This window comes from Cygnus olor, chromosome 20 (assembly GCF_009769625.2).
Source record: "Cygnus olor isolate bCygOlo1 chromosome 20, bCygOlo1.pri.v2, whole genome shotgun sequence".
Lineage (NCBI taxonomy): Eukaryota > Metazoa > Chordata > Aves > Anseriformes > Anatidae > Cygnus > Cygnus olor.
Window position 1 is genome coordinate 8,833,091 of NC_049188.1, and position 21,938 is coordinate 8,855,028.

General features: G+C 40.1%; 2 protein-coding genes across 8 annotated transcripts in view; one reads left to right on the forward strand and one right to left on the reverse strand.

Moving 5' to 3' along the window:
• VMP1 (vacuole membrane protein 1) overlaps positions 1–2,059 on the forward strand; it is a 65,421-nt gene extending 63,362 nt beyond the window's left edge. For all 4 annotated transcript variants that reach the window (XM_040532321.1, XM_040532322.1, XM_040532324.1 and 1 more), the window contains one exon: positions 1,258–2,059. In XM_040532321.1, the coding sequence (XP_040388255.1) occupies positions 1,258–1,401 (144 nt within the window). In that variant the 3' untranslated portion in view covers positions 1,402–2,059. The remainder of the gene's footprint in view (positions 1–1,257) is intronic.
• Positions 1,286–21,910, reverse strand: TUBD1 (tubulin delta 1). 4 transcript variants are annotated; one of them, XM_040532319.1, is made up of 9 exons: positions 21,701–21,910; positions 20,224–20,418; positions 19,527–19,674; positions 18,838–19,054; positions 17,988–18,219; positions 17,024–17,188; positions 16,180–16,320; positions 15,481–15,664; positions 1,286–14,505 (listed from the first exon to the last, which is right to left on the reverse strand). In XM_040532319.1, the coding sequence occupies exons 2-9, from the start codon at positions 20,393–20,395 to the stop codon at positions 14,403–14,405; spliced, it is 1,362 nt and encodes a 453-aa protein (XP_040388253.1). In that variant the 5' UTR covers positions 20,396–20,418; positions 21,701–21,910; the 3' UTR covers positions 1,286–14,402. The 4 variants fall into 4 exon arrangements, with proteins under 4 accessions (XP_040388253.1, XP_040388251.1, XP_040388252.1 ...); XM_040532317.1 differs by having other exon boundaries at positions 21,571–21,704; XM_040532318.1 differs by lacking the exon at positions 21,701–21,910 and adding an exon at positions 20,782–21,184.
• Between the last annotated feature and the right edge of the window lie 28 nt (positions 21,911–21,938).

Genomic DNA, 21,938 nt, shown 5'->3' on the forward strand with positions numbered 1-21,938 from the left:
ACCAATGTAACCCTTTATTCTGCTTTCAAAGATTTGCAGTGGCCCGGGGAATCAGTAAAAACTAATTTTAAAAGGAACCTGGGAATTAAAAATAATACTGTAATTTTATGTGACTGGATTGAAACCTCTTAGAGAATACGAAAAGCATTAAAACAACATCAGTGGCTCATCGTGCCTCTATATTACTGTGCTTATTTTGAAAGAGAAACAAGCAAAAAAAGGTCGCATTTACACGTGAAGTGATAGTGAACTGCGGGCAGCACCAATGCTCCAGGAGCCAGTGGGTTCTGCAGCTTTAATGGCCAAGGAAAGGAACAAAATCCCCAAGCGTTAGTGTTCAAAAAGAAAAGGAAAATACGGTACTTAGAGTTGGTACAAAGGGGCAGAAGTATCGTTTCATACAAAGTACTTTAAAAAACATAAATTTTCAAATCAATTTCCAAGTCCAATTCCCCCTTCAATTTTCAGTGGGGACAGAGGAATTTTGTAACTTCAGTGAGAGTTCCCTTAGGATGTGAAGGCATCGTGAGGTAAAATCCATTTATCTCACACTTCACATTTAATACCTGTAGCTGTCCTTGTAAATGTTTCTTTGCCTGTTTCTTAATAGAAAGATTAAATTAGGGAGGCTCAGTCGGGAATAACTAAATACTCAGATGCCTTATATGAGCATTGAAGTGACTTTTGTGCAGTGCGTTGCTGCCCTCCTTTGACAAAAGCCAACAGCTAAGAGTAGCTGTGGAAACGCTCAAAGTGGGACCGCAGAGGTCATCGCGTTAACTCCTAGAAGAAGAATTGGCTCCTAATTGGAAGATAGCACAGTGTGTGCAGTTTAGGAAAAAAAACATTGTTAACCAATGACCTTATTGTTTTCCTTGCAACAAACATGACAGCGAATGACAGTCAGGGGTTGCTAATTCTGAAATCTATGAATTGTTAGCAAAGTCCAAACAATACTAGGAATAATAAATCACTTCACTAGCACACGAGTAATGATCAAGGATTCATCGTCTGCCCTGTGGTGTATTTGGCAACCCCTCCTGCATTGTCTTTCAAGGGACTAAAGTCAGCTCTAGAGAGGGACCTGCAGGAATCCTGTCAGCTTGCACTTGGTTCCTGTTTTTAATTTGATAAATTACATAATCCAAAAAAAATGTTTGGGCTTTTCCCGTTCACCCATAAAATGAAGAATTTGCCTTTGTGCTGTCCACTAATCTTCATTTTCCTCCTTGTTCTGTTTTGTCTTTGTCTCTTCAGGGGGAAAACTGGCTATCGTGGATGTTTGAAAAATTGGTGATTGTCATGGTTTGTTATTTTATCTTATCTATAATCAACTCCATGGCCCAAAGCTATGCCAAACGACTGCAACAGAAGATGTACTCTGAAGAAAAAACCAAATGAGCTTGGGAAAAAAAACCCCTTGGGATGGGTTTTAACAGACATGAAAAATGACACATCTTTCCATATATTTAAAAATCAGCATTATTCAAAATGGGGGAAAACTTTTTAACATCAATTTTCAACTATAACAGGTTTTTATTTTATTTTGAAAGTAATTTGACTCTTAGAGCAGACGTTTCATTGACAAACTTAAAGATATTAAGGAAAGGTATAAATGCTTTACATGTCTGGGTTGTGTTATGGACATATGAATGGACAATGTGATGTGAAATGTTTAACACAGATGTTGTCCATCCAAATTACTTCCAAAACCGATTTAATATTTCCTGATTTAACTTCAGACTGACCTGAGGGTAACTTTTTATTTTGATGGGTGGCTGTTTTGCTTTTTCCTTAACTTTCAAGACCATCAAAATGTATATAAATGAATACAGATTGGGTAAAAACTGTTGCATGTCCCTCACGGTAAGGTTATTCCATCTCAATTCTCCAGTGTCCCATTGCATTGCACGTGCTCTCGGTTGGAAAAGCCACCCTTTAATCTTCATGATGTTAGCAGAGATGATTGATGTCAAAATGCTGAAGCTGGCATTTTTTATTCTGTATATTTAGAATGAAGTTAAGATAAAACTTTATAAAGTCATCTTTGATCATTCCAGAATTTCTTGTGTCAGTCTTTTTAAACTGTTTCTTTTCCTCTCCACTTTTGTATACTCAGTTTCGTTATTAAGCCTTAATCCCATGAAGTGCATGCTTTACTCATCCTTCCTGCACAAATGGTGCTGAAACCGCCCTTTATTCTTGGTTGTTTTTTTTTCTTTCTTTAAGAACTTCTTATTTAGCAGAAGAAAGTAGAAAGCAAATAACTTGAAGTATGGCTCACTGGTAATAACTTGAAGTATGTTTCATGCAGGCAAATTAGCTAGCTAGCTGTGTTTGTTAGCATAAATTCTTTGTAGACATTTGCCACTGATCACAGCGCCATGAGCAATGAAGAGTAAAAATTCCATCTGAAAACAGAATTGGTGTCAAACCCAACAATGATGTGTAGAACCATAGAGAACCTTACAGTTATGCTTTAAAATTGAGACATTTATAGAACATTATTAGGAATCGGTGTGTTCCAGTTTTAATGTATATGACATAACCCATACCAAAACTGATCTCTTCCCTCTTTAGTAAGTAGATACCTATTCCACTTCTACAGTGTATGTATTGCAACTCCAACAATTTCAGAACTATTGTTTTTCATTTTTATCCTACGGGGCATTAACTAACAAGAATTTGACTTTCAGTTAGTGTTATCAAAAGGTGGAATATGAGCACAAAGTAGCTAGATTTTGTTCTCGCTTAGGTTAGGCTTATCCCTGTATTAGGGTAGGGCAGATCCCGAGCAAGGTGAGAGAATAAGTATTATGTTCAATCCTGCCTGAATGTCCTCTTGTGTTGCCAACCGTCGTGACATCTTCATGGCTGTACCATCCTGTCGGATAGCTTATCAGACTGATGTTGACTGTTGGATCTCATGGCAACAACAGTCGGTAGGCTGTCTGACATTTTGGTATCTTTCATCTGACCGTTTGCTCATCCATCTCCAACTGTTTTCATTGAACATCAGTAGCATATAAATGTTTTTAAGTTCCGGTAGAAATGAGTGCAGAAGTCACGCAGTGCAGCAGTATGCATAAAGCATCTTTCCAAGGTTCATCTCAATTGTGTGTAAGGTTTGTAATGTTTATTTTGTATGCTTCATGTATAACTCTAAACATTCTTACGGAGTGAATGGAGAGGCTTGTAATATGGACTTTCTCAGTAGAGCTGCTGACTACGTTAAATATCTAAACCTCCGAGTGCTGGGAGGCACCGTGAGATAGTTAAAAGCATAAAGGCCATTCATTTGCCCCAATGATTTTTAAAAGATGAATAGTATTTCTTAATTCTTGGCCATAGTAGCTTTTTTTTTTTGGACTAAATAAGGTCTTTGACAATTATGTAGCAAAGAACTTACTCTAATACGATACATACTCAAAAAAAAAACAAAAAAAACCACCCTCATGGTTCTTTTTGATACTTTACTTTTTTCAGTCTACTAAAATGTTAGTTTGGCATGTTGTAATAGATCATGCCAGCAGTTCATAGGTGTTTGATTTTTCTTCAGGGTATTTGGATTAATGAAACAGCTGTTCGCAGCTTTCCCCAGTTTTAGTGGCAGTGGTTTTTCCTCAAATCTGCCGTTCGTCCTACGGACACTGGTATTTACTTCACAGTTCTAGTAGTGTCTGATGGTCTTCCGTGAGAGTAAATGAAATTTACTTATTTAGGTATGCTGTCATCCAGAGATGAGGAAATTGTAATAATTACAAAAGGAGGAAAAAAAAACTTTCTAAGCTTGACCCAATAAATAATGCCTTTCTAAATGCCTTAGCAGTCTTGTTATAATTATGCCTCCTTGCCTACTGATTAGTAGTGAAAAATTGCTAGACAGACTGAAAGCTTTCCTCTCACTTGTATTTCAATATGTATACACACATACAGTGAGAAATACATACATACTGTTCTGCAAGTCATGTTTGTATGCATCCATTCTGATAAGCTATGCTGTTGTTTTGAAGCTTTCTAAAAATATTTAACAAAGGGACTGCTCGTTCTACTTGCTTCTACCTGTTCAGTCACTGAGAGACAGTGTGACTTTGGTAAAAGGTAAAAAGTAATAGAAATGGAAGTTATGCAAACCTAGTGAGATTTGAAAATGGAAAGTTTTATGTTTGCTTAAATAAACAAATAACTGATTTCCCGTGTTTATTTCAGCTGGATTGTTTCTATTTTTGTATATTGAATTTGGTTGTTGTGCTGTGAAATTTGTTATTTCAAGCATTCTCTGGTGATTGTGAATATAGAAGATAAATTAGCAATTGCATTTTGTGGCTTCAAAGACACAGAGCTTTTAGCATTTCTTCTGAAAATGTGTTTTGCTCCCTTAACCCAAAGTTTCCTTTTGTTGTACGTATTTTTAATTTTACACTGGAAGCAGTCACTCATGTAGTTTAAAATGGGTTAGAGAAGGATTCAAAGAGAGCTCTGTCGCAAGAGCAGCAACCTTAGCACATGTCACTGTAATTTATCTGATTCTTCTTGCAGTTTAGACACTGAATAATAAATTCTTTTTCTTGGAATTAAAAATCACACAGAAGTAAATAGCCCTCATAACAACTAATGGGTGGTTAAACAAGCAAAAGATGACCTTAAGGTGTTAGAGTTTTTAGTCTTATCTGTGGAACATGGCTAAATCTCTGCTTTCACAAATGCACTCACTGTAAATAGGAAACAAAGCAGAAAGTTGGCCAGCAATTCCACGCAGTGCATCAGAGCTGAGGTCAGACAGGATCACAGCTGATCCCCTCTTCACGCCCTTACCACCCGACGACCTGTCACTCGTCCCTCCTCAGTGTACTTTGGGGGCTGGCTGAGCCATGAGCATGCTGGCTGGCATGTTCCCCTCCGTGGCAGCCACGACGTACCTGATCAGGGCAAGAAGGATTGTGTTGATGTAAACAAAGCAGAAACGGTCGCACTGGGCCAACAGACTGGGATGGGCCGTGTTAGATTGAATCGCCCAGTTCCACACCACATTTAGCTCCGTAAAAGCCACCAGGAAACTTGCTCCCTGTCTGCAGTTCCTTCCCTCTGCCCCAGTGTCACACTGTTTCTTGTTAAAGCACTTCCCTCTAAAATGACCCAGCTGCCTGTCGTGCTAACAGATACTTGTCACTAGTACTTGAAGATGGCTTAATGTCGTTCCTGAACGTCCTTCCCTGCTGTGCTTTTGGATTTCATTATTTAATTTGTTAGAATCTGCCTCCTTCTCACTGCAGGCAGCACTAATTGCAAGCACAAATACTGTGGATGTTTCTGTGATCATCAAGCACAAATATAAATGTTAGTGGACAAAATTTATTGCAGGTGTAGAAATAAGTGGTGATTGGGTGTGTTCCTCAGAGGTAAAAATAATTGCAGTTTTCTTTGAAGCACATGGTTAAAAAAAAAATACTCTGTAATCAGCAGTTAAAAGGTTCAATGTAATCACATGCAGTAATTGAAATTGCTCTTCTGGGATTTAAATTTCTGTTTTTTTCCCATATTTTTTTGTTTTTTATTTCTTTGGAGGGGAAGAAGAAAAAACTACACAGTAAGTACTTTACCCAGCCTTGACCGGATTGCAGCATTAAATGGAGCATGAAGGGGGGAGAGCCAGGGAGGGCTTCCTGCTGGGCTCTCGCCCCAGACTGGTCCAGGTGAGGGTTTAATTGCTGGAACCTCGGTGGATTGCTGGAACCTCTTCAGGAAACGGAGTGAAGCAATCTCTTTCCTTGTGAAATAGCCTGCTAATGTGTTCAGAACCAGATAGAGGGTAAATATTTGCATATGCTCTTGCAAACTCATTTTTAAAGGGATTATGCAGAAGAACTCTGAGCTGTGACTTTGTAATTCAGGTTTCTAATTGAGGGCACAAAAATCCACTCAGCTTTCATAAAAGGCAGCACAACAATATTTTGGTGGTGGTGTGAATAGGAGAGGCTGTGACAACCTGGGCCAGTTGTCAAAGCGAAAGGAGCTCAAATGCAGAAACTGTCATCAAATGTCTTTCAGATATTTGGCTGTCCAGGTAAAAGCAGACAGGAACTGCCCAGCAACCTGTGCTGGGCTTCTTGGCGTGCAGCAGGAATTCAGCCAAATGGTAGTTTGGTCAAAAAAGCTGAGTATGGCTCTGTGTTGAATTCAAACTGAAGAGGCTGTTGGGCTCTGAAGTCACTGAGCCCGTTCACTGCCAGTGATATCAGTTGTGTTAAAAAGTAAGAAATGCACTTGTGAACCTGTTAAATGGCCCAAGCTTTGTTTTAGTTTGCCTTTAACATTGCCCTTTTTATTGCTGGAGGGTTTTTTTTATTATTCACTCATGGAATGATTCAAAGAGTATTGACTACATTAGCATTAAATCAAAGGTCACCTTTCTTTAAACCTCATTTGACAAGCTGTTCAGATATGGATATGTAAGTGTGCTGCATCTTCCGTGTTTCAAAGGAGTTACTCCCAGCTTAATTGTTCTGCTTTTCCAAGAAGCTTAAATGAGTTGCCCAGGCAGTTGGTAATAAGGAAACTAGCTGCTGTTTCCTGATGAAAAGCAGGAGATAGGACTTGTCAGCTCAGTGTATTGTTCCCTGCTTCGATAGCTGCTCTGCAAACCGCACCCGTCTCCTGATGGCCTCAGAAGCTGCGTTTCTGTCCATGTAAAAGGTGTCTTTTCTTGGGTGACTCCTGTGGTCCTCCTCCATGTTCCTCCTCCTGTGAGGGAAGGACTGTGTTTGATGCAGATGATTTAAGGCATCTCGAATCTAGGGAAATTTAGGAACACTGAAGTGTCAGCCTGGTTTTATGCAAGATTGCAATCAGTTACGATTGCTGACATCAGTCTGTAGGTAGTCACCCATGAACTTTCTTGAATGCTGGCCGATCTACATGAAATTTAAGATCTAAAGCCTTTTCTTTGGAAGGTGGCACTGATATGGCAGATGTCAGCCAGGGCTCCAAGCTACTTGGGCACCACCAGTGGCCTGTGTGCCTGGGAAGGTTAAGATCTGCTTTGAACCATTCGACAAAGTCTACATTTTTTTTTTTTTGAAGGATTAGATGCTTTTCCCAAAGCTTATGTTTGTATGCAGTGACTTTGTGGTACCTCTATTTTCCTTCCAACATGTCAGAAAAGAAATTGGCAATTCTCTTGCAAAAGTAACTAATGCTAACTAAACCGCAAATACTTCATTTGAGGCTCACACTTGCATGTAGAAACCATATGAGTTTTAAGGGACCATTTGTCTTTCCTGAGACTACATGTTTATTAGGTTCATTCCATCTGTAAAAAGGCTTGAAACAGCAATTTTGGGTGCTCGGCATTTCTTTTCTGCCTCTGAAAAAAAACGGATTTGCTTAAAGGAAAAATGAACTTTTAGGTTTACAACTCTGTACAAATCTAGCCATGTTCACAAAAACTCTGCCGTGCTTCTCATTTGCTGCAGCTGTTTTCTTGATAGCTGTAATATTCAGGATATTTCCATAAAAACAGATTTCGCATTTCTCATTCCCTGATCCTCATGTCTCACTTCAGTCCAGATGACCTCTTGTGACCTAGTCACGTGTACCCGTGCATGTTGCATAAGGAGACTCGAGATGGGGAGCAGCAGGAAGAGAAACTTTTAAGATGCCTGAAGCAAGTATTTAGTTAAGTTCAAAGTAAAGGTTGACAAAAAAAAAAGTTCAAAGCAGTATTTCTACTAGACCTGTGCTAATGCGATTGGTGATCCTAATTCTGTTGTCTCACTTAACAGTTGTATGTAAACTTGTCTTAAACGCTTCTGCATGTGGCAAATCACACTGCAGCATTTCTGCATGAACTAAAAACGTGATGGCTGCTCACCAGGAGCCTGGTGTTTTTTAAGTAAAGTGTGGAAGTCTCCTGTGCGGGGCTTTGGCAAAAGATTTCAGCTCTGAGCGAGATGATCGTTCTGATTAAATGACTAATGAAAGTGCTTAACTATTTGGCAGACCTGATCCTGAGAGTCCTAGCTTAAAATGGTTACTTATAGCTCATCTGCTCAGTTCTTGTAGCCCTGACTGTCCTTGGTGCTTAGCAATTTTTGGACAAGTTCAGGCTTGACTGTTGACGGGAGTTTTGTTCGACTTGAGCAGGATCCCATGTGTACTAAAGCACATTCAGTTTCCTTTATGCACTGAAAAATAGGCTATCCTTTCAGTCTGCATTAGGTTTAGATCTAGTTGTATATAATTATACTTCACCGTGAAAATACTGGGTTTGTGGAGAAGCCTGACTAAATCTTTATAGAGGAAAATAATATGAAAACCTGAGTTAAGGCGTAGTAGGGAGGGAACGGAAGCTTTCTTCTTGTGAGAAGAGTATTTAATTGGATTTCTGTTCATCAGTTGCCAAATACTAGTACAAGGTTTCTCCACCAAAATTCAGCCTCAGAAGGAGAAGTTGCTAACATACAATGTCAAATAGCTGTATAAAACATTTGCTGTCCAGGTGACTCAGAGTCACGTTGTAATACAGGCTGAAGTTGCTCAAAGTGGGGTGAGGAGGAAATTTCCCAGTGTTTTCTTTGTAAGGGGTAAAAATGCATGCCATCCAGCAGCAAGCAGGCTTACAAGGGAATATGTATTCTCGAACTCGGTATTGTTCTGAGCCATCTGGAGAGCAGTAGCTCTGAACTATTGCCCAGCTCCAACCATTCTTATTGAGGATATTATAATGAACCTACAGCTGCCCTTGCCAACCAAGAAGTACAGAGTCAGTATTTTATTACACCTTCAGCATGTGGGATAAGGCTGCTTTCCATTTGGCTCCTTCAGTGGTGTTCTGCTTACATGCTTCAGTAAATGATCTATTACATATTGGAGCCTGCTGGGCAAAAGTTCAAATTAAATCATGCCATCTGACCACAATTACACCATTCTCAGGCAACTGAAGTGTATTTTTGTGAGCCTTTGAATAAACATTACACTGCATGTGTAACCAAATATGTACAATAATCATTTCTGGAGAACGCACCCATTTAAATGCATATATGCCATTTAAGTGGTATTAATTTCTCATCATGTATAATTAGGGAAACAAGAGCTCACAGCTTACTGAAGCTCAAACGAGAAGTGTTGAGAAATGTTTCTTCTGTCTTTTTTCTATTAACCAGTGGCTTATTTTATTTTATTTTATTTTTATTTTTTATTTTTTTCTTTCAAAATGGGAATCTTGGCCTGGAGAAAGTCCTCATTTTGCTTTTCTCTTATGGTGTAACATTCCATCTTCAGAAAATAAAAAAAAAACAAAACTGATTCTAAGACAAGCAGACAAGGCTTTCTGCAACCTTAGTCACATGCCTCCGTACAGAGGCCTGTGACATTGCTTTATACTGCTAAACTCTTGTAGCAGTCACCATTCAGAATCTCTCAGGCATGTATGAGACGTGGGGCTGAGGTTTAGACTTCTTCCATCTATTCACTGTAGTGCAACCATGAGTGTTGTCATTGAACGTATACACATAAAAATTGCCTTTAAGTTTCCTGGTTCCTAAGGAGCAGAAGCAGCCTCTCTGATCTCTTATCTCAGGATATCTTCAGCTTTTCCAGTTTGCTCTGTATCACTGGCAATGAAATTCGTTGGAAACACCACCCTATTTGCAGCTGTTCATGCATCTGGGAAAGGGTTAAGCAGGTTCTGCTGATTCACTGAGGTAGGTGACTCATTACCCCCACCCGGACAGAGGGGAAGTGGCTGTCTAGAGGGAGAGGATTCATACAATGTGAAATCAGAAGGGTCCATTGTGAACTTCCAGTTTGACTGAAAGAGCCGGAAAGGCTCTATAGTTAAAATTCAGGATTATCAGCTCTACATCCAGGCGGGTTAAAGGCTGTCTGAGTGTCCAAGCCGTGCTTCTGGAGCGTGGGCAGAGGTGGGGTAGGAAGCCCAGAGGCAGGCTTGCGGAGGAAGCCTACGCTAGAATTTGCTGCATTGGTAAAGCAGTGTCTGGGTTGCCCTTGAAAGCAGCAGAGGAAAGGCAGCAGCTCAGTTCCTTTTGAAGCTTTTCGTAACACATCAGATCCATGAATCACGTTCCTGATGACTGTTAGGTGGTTTTTTAAAGTGGTGTACAGCAAAACTCAGACTTTAAAGTACACTTTGATGTCAAAGAATACTTAATTTTGGATATTTGGTCTGTCATTTCATAGTATTTACCTATACTGAATTTATTAACAAATGCAGAAGGGAATGAATTATTCATTCAGTGCCCTTTTGTACCTTAATGTTTCTTAGTTGTGTATCGGCTGGTAATTCATACATAACTTCCTTCTTTCTTACTGATAGAGTCCTGGTCTTTGTGGAAACCACAGGTTTTTGCCCTTAATCCAGAACTGTTCCTGTCTGGTAAATCTGTGCAGGTAATCCTCTTAAAAGCCCCTACGCATTTTCACTAAAGTACTGTCATTTCTTTACTGGTAGTTAGTCTTACCTTATAAGCACTGATATGTAAGTTCAAATAAATGGTATTTATAACTATATCAGGGCCCTGTCACTTGCCTGTTACTATCTTTTAAGAACTTGTAACGTGTTAAACTTTGGTCCTGTTTGTTGGTGACCAAATAAAAGTTACCCCATTCATTAAATATTTCTGCTATAGTTAGTCCTTCAAGCAACTTCCAACTGAGCTGCACCTGTCCATTACAAAAAACAATAGTGAGATTTGACGCATTGTTCCTTGGTTTATAGACATCCTGTGGGTAGTTCGCCTAAAACTGGCTAGGTCAAGGCCACTGATTCTGCTGTCCCTGCCTCAGTGAGCCATTGGCTTGTGCTGACCTTTGATTACCTCACTGATTTAAATTTCTAATGAAATAAAGGCCCTCTGCCAGGCTCAGGCTATCCTTTACACAATTAATTTTCTCAATAAAATAGAAAAGGACTATTTTACCTTCTAATATAATTTTAGATGATGAAAATTTGGTAATAGTTATTCACTTCCTGTCACTATGACCCTCTCCTCTCCACATCCTGGGGAAAAAATAGAGGAATCCAGCCATAGATCAAAAAATGAAGGCTTAGTTTGGGAAAGGGTGTGAGAATTTCAAAACTGAGGTCAGCAGTGAAAAACACTGACAGGAAGAAGCCTAGAGAAGCCTAAAATAATTCCTAACAATCTCTTTTCCAGCAAAAGGGACTATAACAGCTAATACAACAGTTTCAGTTCTGGTTTTGCCTCCATTTTTTTTTGTAGTTTTGAGAAGTCTGTGTTGTCAAAATTTGGCTGATGGGCTTGATCCTCTATTGCTGCTTTGAAAATCGTTTTTGCATGGAAGCTGTATTTTTCCTGAATCCTAATTGTGAACAAGTTCCTGCAGAATTACCCTTGTTAAGCAGTAATGAACTTGTTGGCCTAGTGCTGCCTTTGAGCTGTAGTATTTTTCTTTGCTGTTCATATGCTGTAACTTGAGATTAAATAAGGAAATCCCTATTTTTGCTTTAGGGATATACGTCTTAGCTGTTTGCTATTTCCTGATGTGGCCCAAATTCTGCCAAACTTAAGGAAACCCAAATATCCTGCTCTTTTAACTGAAAGTGATATAAGCCATAAATAACATATGTAGCTATAAAGAATGGATAAAGGCTCTACGTTGTTCACAGCTGCAGTAAGTGCCTGCTGTGCTTGCTTCATGCTCAGAATTATAAATACATAGAGATAATGTAATGCAAAATTATTTGTGCAATAAAGTTGCTTGATGTAGCAGTACAATAACTTATTGCTCTCTTCCTTGGTTCTGAAAGGACTTATTTGTATAAGCTTTTAAAAATCTTTTACCTATCCAGTGTAACACTGAGGAAGAATATGCCTTCCTGGGTCTTAGTTACTTTTTCAGAAATGAATATTTTCATTTCTGATACTGGAAGAAGTTCTTAGTCTGATAGCATTATCTGTTGAAAACACTAGGGCAAATTATTTCTATGTTGCTAAACATCCTGTGCCTTTTTAAGGAGGAAAGAGGGAGAACCTCACCATACTGTCTGCTTTCCTGACCCTTTGTTCCCTGCAAACTTGAATTGCCCCTGCTGTTTATCTTAATGTCTTATGCAATCTTTCCTCCAGTTTCTTGTGTGAAAATACCAAAGTTAAAGACAATAGTTTAAACTGACAAAAATACCAGACCAGAAAACCCCTTCTGATCATAACAGTCCCCTAACTCTGAGCTGCCAGGAAGTAGTTTAGTGAAATAATATGAAATAATCATAAATAATTGTATATAAAAAAGTAATTATATATGTAGTTTTAAACTTCCAAACAGTATAGGGCTTGAAGCATGTCTGAATAGTTGAACCATGATTATTGTGTCATTCCCTTTTGAGAGGGTGTTCCTAAAACAGGAATTAAAGCAGCCGAGTGAAAACAGAAAGCAAACCGGACTGAGTTGGATTGTGTACTGTGGTTTTCCAGAAGAATATTTTCAAAATCTGTTGTCGTAGATGTAAATATCTTTTTATATGAAAAGTTACCAGGTACATTTACCCCATCTGCTTTATCCTCTTTTCCTTCTCTCCTGTGTTCCCCCCCCCAACCACACCCACAAACGATCCTCTAATGAGTCAGATGTTGAACTGAAGCACTAACATAGCTCTTAATTTACACAGGTAATTTTTCTGCATGGACTAGGCTCAACTTTAATGTTGTGTGCTGACAGTTCCCCTACTAGTAACAAGCTCCTGGAATTTATTTTTGAACACATAAGAGATTAATATTGCTTATCTATAAAGTGCCATGAAATTTATCAGAATCCATTGTGGCTTGCATTGAAACTAAACCATTCCAGTGATCACCTATTACTCTACCAGTATTTGAGCAATTCTGAACTTAGCCCCAGTACTTACTTACTTCAGGTTCGATTGTACAGTTACTTGAATCTTGTCAACAAATTTGTTTGCCGTTCCAGATCTCATGTGCCAGAGCTACTTTAAGAACAGTTGCTCCTGGGGGGATTTTAGTGCTCCTGTTCCTGGCCTGAACAAAAGTGACGAAATAAATGAAACCAGGAAAGGAAATAAAGATAAGAGTAATGTATGGTGTCTGCTGTCCTCTAACTGAAGCCCGGCAGAATTACAAGGTCACTCCTGCATCTACTACTGTGTTAATTCATTAAAGATCTAAAATCTAAATCAGAATTTCTAACAGGGCAAGACTTCTATGTGGGCATCGTTAGCCATACTGCAAAGGTCTTTAACGTATTTACCATACTATGGGCTTGCTCATCCTTTAGTTAAAGATGAAGCCTGGCAGAAAATAGCACAGACTTTAAGGGGAACTATAATATTTGTCCACTTCTCAAAAGAAAAGTCCTTATTTAAATGCTTCCAGTACGTGCCCCCATGTGCTATTGCAATCTCTTGCTCCTGTAACTATCTGGCTGATGTGTCCGAGTGTTTGCGAGCTGCAGCTTCACAGTGGCACCACCTTGTGGTCGTGGTAAAATTTGTCAAAAAAAAAAAAAAAAGAGAACCGGTTTCTTAAATCAACTTTTGAAATACAGTATGTGATGCTATATTACAGGGACTTGCATCTGGAATCTACCAGCACTTCTCCTCCTAAATCTTTTTAAATAATAAAAAATAGATATAAACTACCTGCTTCTAACTCTGTAACATAGGAACAGTAAGAGTTGTAGTTTTCCCTGTTAAGCCTATACTTAACCTGTACCAAATAGCCAAGATCTCCAATATGCTATATACATTATTTTAACGTGGTAGGTATCACAAACATGGCACAGTGAAATGGATAGGAAAGCATACAATTCATTATAATCTCTAATATTATTTCAAGATACCAAGAAAATGAACACCCTGTTCTTTATTATTATTTTTTTTTTCAGATGGTTCAGAATTTCCAGTGTATTGTCACGATTAAGGCCCTTAAAATAGAATTTAGGCCTTACTTTGCTGTAAAGGACAAGGTGGCAGTCTATTGGCTTCTGAATGATACACAAATGGAGTTTGGATTCATAATTCTGATTGTGTACATTTTTATCAACATTGAAGCATTCTAGGACAAAGTGTTAGCATGAAAAGTTGGAAAGGGAGAAGCCAGAATGTCTAGAGAAAAATCCTTTATAATAGAAAGTCTTCATAAAAAAATATGCAAGTACTAAAAATGATGTTCAAAGATTTAGCTTCAGTAGATAACTGTATTGAAAAATAGCTATTACATATATTAAATATGAATAATACCTGCCCATATGAATATACTCAGTTCCCATTCAGTTCTTACTATTCTAACACAGGCACACAGTGCACACAAGACTGAAAAATAGTTATAGTTCAGTGATTTATGTACTTTAGGAAGCTGATGGAAGGTCTTCCAGTGCTGGATTCTTTCAGGAAGAGACGATTTCAAAAATCAAAGGATGGTGTAACTGGAGATAACTTGTTCCAGAGCTGTGAAGCTGTCCAAGAAGTCTTCCTCTTCAATTCCATATTTAGTGTACTGGTGAACATAGGCTCTGTGGGAGGTCACAGCAGAAAAGTGGTAAGACATTAGAGATCAATGAAGCCTCTGACACATGAAATCAGGCTGTATAGATACTGTAACAACTTCAAACCATGGTTGGTTTCTACCTTGCTCTCCTGAACTCATTTTGTAATTCATAGTTACGGATGAGTCATGACTTATTTCTAATAGCATTTATTACTTTGCGTATTGCTTAAGGAGACAAAATTGCATCTAACAAAATTGCCCTAACTGGGAAATGGAAGGAGCTGTGATTATTAAATGAGAAAAATAATTGATAGATTTGAGATGCAAAACCTAAGCCTGTGTGTGCAGGATAGCTTGCTTCTCATGTTTCTCATCAATGGTGTTTTTGTAGCAGGTGGTAAAAATAGGAACACAGCTAGTACGTGCAATCTTTCTCCTTTGACTTTTAGCCATAGAATTCCTGTGCTAGAAACTCAGAATTAATAGACATTTGCTGTGACACCCAGTAACTTCGGTGATCAAAGAGCCAATTATTTATTAGATTTCTTGTTTCTAATGAAAAATCAAACTAATGGAATTGGAGCCTGAGTAACACCATATTCTTGAACTAAACTAGGAACTTATTTCCTGGAACGTCCAGAATGTCCGTATACAATTTAGAAACTGCATGATCACTAAAAGAGTTTCTATGTATTATTTTTAGAATTGTCAGTCTGGAACGCACTAAATTTTGGGAGCTCTAGTACTGAGAAAATGGTCAAATTGACAGCCCTAGAATATGTGCTGTTGCTTATCCATGGAACATAAGTTCTGTTCTATGTAAGGTAAGCACCCTGACATTATGTTTCAAGCATAAAAATGTTTCCGCTAAAATGTGGGAATAATGTTTATGCTTATTCACAATTACTTTGCTGAAAAAGAGAGTTTTATTACAGTGATTTTACTACTTCTGAAGGTAACAACAGCTCTAAATGAAATCAGCATAATCATTTTCACTTACTTGGAAGCAAACATATTCCAAGCTTTTCGTACAACATTGTCAAGAGGTTTCAGCAGGAACTGGCTATTGCTAACCAAAGAAGCAGACTTTTCATACTTATTAAATGCTCTTGGTGTTTTCCATGCACTAAAAGCATCCTGAGGGTTTAACCATGACGTATATAATGAAGGATCTCGAAAACTTCCTGTAGCAGAAATAAGAAAGACATTTTGATAAATGTAAAGCTACAAGGTGTTGTTTCTTGATCTCAGTAGTCCTGGGTGACCTAATCAGGGTTTGGCAGATCAGTCCAGGCTTTGAAAAAAGTCTGCAGACTGGTCAGCCTGTTGCAAATGTAACTGCTTTAAACAGACTCATTATGTTATCTAGGAGTGTACTCTTGTATCAGTACTTCATATGTGAGCTATGCTTGTCACTCCAGAATACATTTTCAGACAATATAGGTAAGAATTCTAACGTGTATATAGGCTTCAGTCTCTTCTTCCTTCGCTGGAATGCTTTAGGAAAAACAGAAATCTAAGTTGTAAATACAACAGCCTTAACCAATTACACAACATGTCCTTGGACATTAAAATCTTTCTAGAGGAAATATTGGCCCTACTAGTTAAATATGTGACCTTCACTTTCGTCAGGAATGGTTGTGAAGAAAACAGTGAAAGGTGAAATGAATTGCTATGACATTGTTCTTTTCCTTCTCACCTAAGTCTGCACTGTGCGTATCTTTTCCTCTCAGGATAACCAGGTTGGCAATGGAAGTATTGAAATGCAGCAGCTTGTTTGTGGAATGGCTGGAGGGAATGGAGGAGCCCGGACGTGGCGGCTGTACTTGCCAATCAATACCTGTGAGGTTTTAGGAAAGAAGATGTAAAATAATGTTTCATGAAGTACGGATTCAGACTAGCTGACGAGTGTTAGCTAACTAACACTGCCCCAAGCTGAGATCGTGTTAGGGTTTGTAGTTTCTACATGTTAGTTAAGCAGCAATTACACAATTCTCAGAGAAAAACAGAGTTCATCCAGCAGCATTTGTCTGGTAGTCACTAGTCTTACCAGAGAAAATAGATACTTGTTTCTAGAGTTAGCAATCTGCCAGCCCATTCTTTGCATAACTGGAAGTTTTACTGAATTCTCAATGTAAATGATATGGGAAAGCTAAGCATACGATTTTTATTAGTAGAAGGTGTAACAAGAAAAAACATAGCAAAACTAATGACCCAAAGAATGTTCCAAATGAATCATGTAAATTAAGCACGCGACCAAAACTGTTGGTTTGCTTTGCATATTTTCAGTAGTTATAATTAACAGAGATGTCTGGGAGCAAAACCAGAAGCAAGCCAGGAGCTGCTGTGGCAGCTGAGTGAATAGTTATAGAAGCAGCTGGCTATGTAGAGGCAAATTCCTGCTGTCTGAGGGCAGCAGCTTGTTTCTGAACCGACTGACTAAAGTTAGTTAGTGAGCTCCAGAAAACAATAAGGTTTGTTTTAACTGTAAAAATGTATGCTTAAAGAGTGATGGATACTGAAGATGAGTGGGTGCTATTTACCTTCTTCCATTTTGGCATTAGCAATGAGCATTTGCCTTAGATGTTTGATGAGTCCAGGCCAACTGTATGTGCTATATGCAAGGGAATTTTCAGGCATCTGAGGTATGTTACGAAGACCCAACATCTTGAATTCAGGATGTGGAACTAATGTCTCCATTAAGTCTCCTGAAAAAAAAAAATAACAGTTGCTCATATTTGACAAAATTATTACGTAGGCTAGTTAAAATGGGAGAAGAGCATGAGGAATTTTACAAACATCTAGTAATTTAAGAAACAAAACAAGATATATAAAGTTTACATTTAACAAATGTACAGACACATCAGACAAAATGCGAACTCTTCCTACTTCCTACTGAGTTCTATACAAGGAAGTTAGCAACACTCACTCTAAAGCGACTTGTGTTGCTTTATAATCTGGTTTGAAATCTTAAAGACCTTATACACTGCTGAAAAGATTAATAGGAAGATGAGAAATTTTAATTTTACAAGCAAACCCCTGGCAATATGGGTAGCTTTCTCTAATCCCAAATGTCAGCCAGTTGCTTGTTGCTACCAAGCTGCATGCTAGCTTGTCTTCTGAGCTGCTCACAAAACTTACATTCCATTTCACAAACTTCTGACCTAATGCAAAATGTAAAAACTCAGTCCAAAATTACCGTCCTGCAGAAATTTCCTCTGAAATGCAAATAGGTACAAGGGTGGCTGTAGTCAGTTGAAAAAGGAGAAACATGGTTCTTTTGGTAAAGAATGAAACCAGAAGTTGGGGTATCTATTTTTGACTCTGCTACAAAATGGGGGTTGAACTTCTAACTTACTTAGTCTTTTGCTTCACTTTTCTTATCTTAAACCTTGGGAAGTATCCAAAAACTTGAGGAAGGAAACTGAAGAACTTAAATTCAAAAAATGAAATGGGTACAGAAAGATATGTGAGAATGCATTAGGTGGTTGTATTACAGTTAGATACCTAATGGGTTTCTGCTATAGTGTAAGCCATCTTCTGCTGTGTAAGTGGGCTGGAAAACACTCCCTAGCTGATGTGCAATGACTTGGTTTACATCCTTGAAGGAGATCTGTTTCATATGCATCAGCTGAGCACAGATCTTGTGGATGACATCATTTTCGTGAACAAGAAGAGCATCTGATGACTGATACAGATGTGACAGAGTCAAAACAGAGTTGTAGTTTTGAACAATGACCTGAAGAGGAAAAAAAAAAAAAAAAAAAAAAAACACACAAATGAGAGTCAAACAACTTAATCTCTTTCTAGTTTATATTTCTCTGGCTACTGTCATTTCCTCAATTATGATTTAGGAAGTGACTCATTTTCTTTACCAAAGTGCAGAATGAGGTCGGGAGCTAGCACAGCTGTTCGATGGAAAGAGAGCACGACCTGTGAAAATCATGTTACCCATATCAGTTCAGAATAGAATCTGTCTGGGAAGTGATTATAATGTTCAGATATTATTGTAACAGGAAATTTATAGTTAGCTTGTAGAGCTTCTCATGAAACTGCATTGTTCCTTAGAAATTATATTAGTAATCTTAAATGTTTTGTTATTATTAGCTAGAGATCTTAGTGATTTTGGTAATTTTTTTTTTGTGAAACTGCATAACCAAATGTTAGGCAATTTATTAGCTATATTACTTTCTGTCATGTTGAATGTTCAGAAAGTGAACTGTTTTTCTTTTCTAGTTTATTTCACTTGCAGATATTTTGTTTTACTCATAAAAAGTAAACAGTTTATTTAAATTGCTCTCTCTCCATGACCGTGATTATAAACTTGCAGAGTATCTCAGGGAAAAATGACATTCACCTCACCAGTGCCGTAGGGCCAGATAACATGGTTTAATATAAACGAGGATGGAAAAGCATCTCTCAAACATTGGGTCACAAATGCTCCTAAACCAGATCCTGTACCACCAGCCATGCTCATTATCGTGAAAAATCCACCAAGTCGGTCACATTTCTCTGCTTCTTTTTGTACCAGATTCATGATTACTTCTTTGTGTCTAGGCCCATGAACAGTGTAACTGTTGGAGAAAAGGAACAAGATGGTTTTCTTTCTTTTAAAAGGAAAAAGAGCAAGACATGGCAGGTTTTAGCAAAATAAAAGCAGTAAGGTCAGCCTCAATAAAGGATATGTTTCTTTGTATTACTTATGTAACCTGGCATTATGTTACCCATTCTGTCTGTGGCAAACAATCCTCTGCTGTAACATTTATTTTGCAAAACAGCTGTTTATAAATTGCACTTATTGCTTCCTCTTCTTAAATATATCCACTCTATTCTAAAACATTACATTTTCACTGTAAACAATTTTATCTTGCAAAAAGCAATGTAGAAATTTTGTTGTAATATGTGTTGCTATTCTACCTTAAAAATAAATCAAGTTGTTACATACCCTGTACCTTGCACAGCTGCAACAGTATCACTCCTAGGGAGTGTAGACAGCTCATTAGTCTCTACAGTTTTGTTAGTGAAGCTGGAAATGAGAGTTCATACCCATTTGCCCAGTTGTTCCCAGACCCTTGCTTCTGACAGAAGTGTGAATGATCATCGTATTTCCAGTAGCCAGACTTGGCAGCTATTGACAGAGTTTGGCTGATTACTTTAGGTTCCATGTCAACAAGCGCAGCCCGGGCAACAGGTACTGGATAGGAAGAAAAACAAAACTAAGTGCTAATATTACAACCTGTTATGTAAGATAGACAGACTTGCATCATGGGCCAAGCTGTATTCCTTCCATCCACATAAGCTGAACTGGTACAGAAAACAGAACTTGGCAGTGTCCTGGATTTCTGGAGAACCATCGATTGCTCTAAGGACAGATCTGAACTCTTTAGACATAGATCTTCCAGGAAAGAAACCTGTTAACTTGTTTGATAACACCGGATTCAAATAATCCAGGCCCTATTCCAGGTATTACCTATCTACAGGGGAAAATGCAGGTGTCTGGCAGGGCAGGTCAGTTACACATGTGTTCAGTTTCCAGCTGTGTTACTGGCAGACTTGCTCTGTGGCCTCAGGCGCTCTACTGCACAGTGATTTTGCTTCCATGGTTGTTAGTGATGTCACGGAGGCAGAAGGTTGTGACAATTCTTCAAAACTGAAGGGAAAACCCTTATTATTTCTGCATTCTTATCTGCATTAGGCTGGAAACCAGACCCTCGGTGGGAAACAAAACGTTTAAACGCTGTACCTCCAGATTCTGCCTCGATGAAAAAGCGTTCTTTACATGCATCATGGTAGGATTCACTCTCCTTCTTGGAACACAGTCCGTGTGCGCCATGGACATCACTGCAGATAGCATTAAACACCTCACGACCAATTTGATTACCGCACTGTCCGAGCTGGACTGTAACTATTGACATGCTTATTCACCTTGTGTTTAACCCTAAAAAGAAAAGTATGCCTTCAGTAACTGTGGGAAACAGAAGCTAAAAAAAAAGTTCTGATAAGTGGAATTCTGATCGCTTTTGTAATTTCTGACAACCTCTAGTGAGGAGGAAAGGACTACGCCATAACCACTGGCTATTTCTGGTGACATACTGTGAGCACTTTATTCTGAGTGTCAAAAGAACGCAGGTGACACTTCACAGTAAATCAGTCTGTTTACAGGGCTGAAATCAACCATACAGCAAGGAGAGTGAAGTTTTCTTATGTTTGCTTAATAAGGCAGGGTAGAAGTGACTAATTGGAAATCCAACAGAGCTCTAGGTTAGGCTCTAAAAGCGTATTAAACACAGTAAGAAAGTACCATAGGGCTTAAGAAATGTGAAGCCTGTCCACAAGTCTCATTGATTTCCAGTCCTGCACTGCTGTGCGCCTGGTGCCCAAATCTGCTGCGGTGACAATGGGATTCCCTAGATTTCCACACACAGAGAAAAGTTTTTGATACAGTACTGGTGTGTTTGACATTCTCCCCACTCAGCGTTTTGCAGTAGCCGTATTTGCACTTTTCTATTTTTACAAAAAACAGTTTGCTTGTTTGTTTTTTTTCCAAACTGACTCCGTTATTCCGGACTATATTTCATTACCACCCCAGCTGTGCTGGAGCACTTCTGCACCAGCATTCTTTGGAACGCAGCCTGCGAGCGGACCCCGCTGCGGGCAGGTATGTGCTATTTTTAATTCCCGGTACCGATTTCGGCGCTGCTGCCGGGCGGCGCCTGCCAGCCTCGGGCCAGCCCGGGGCCGAGCCCCCCCCCCCGAGAAACCCCCACACGACGCCCGCTGAGGGCTCTCCCCCGGCCCCCTCGGACCCCCTCACACCGAGGGGCCGCCCGTCGGGCCCCGCTCCCGGCCCCCCCTCAGTCAGGGCGAGGCGCCGCCGGGCTCCGCAGCGCTGACAGGGCCCGGCCAGCCCCGGGGGGCCGCCATGTTGGCGGGGCCGCCCGGCCCTCGCGTGGCCCGGCCTCCGCCCGCTCCCGGCGCCTTTCTCCTCGCCGCTGCCCCCCTCCCGGCCCCCCCGGCGGAGCAGCGCCCTCACGGGGTGCCGGCCCCGGCCCCGGGCGCCCCCAGCCTCGGGCGTCCCCTCAGGGCTGACCTCGGCGCCCACCCCCGCTGAGGCGCTGGGGCAGCGACGGCGCATGCGCGAGCGGCCGCCTGAGGGAGCCGCTTCCCCGCCGGGCCGGCCCGAGCCGCGCCTTCGAACAGCCCGCCTCGCGCATGCTCACAAGGCGCTCCGGGCAGCCCGGCGGGGCTCTTGGCTTCACGAAGCGCTCTGCGCATGCTCCCTCCCCGCGGCTTCGCCGCGCTTTCCGCGCAAGCTCCGTGCCGGCAGCGAGCGAGGCGGACGCGCACTGCGCATGCCCGGCCTCCGCTCCGCGCCCGGCCGCCCGGCCGACTCCCTCTCCGCGCATGCTCAGCGCGGCGCAGACCGCGGCGGGGAGGCGCCGTGCGCACGCGCGGCGC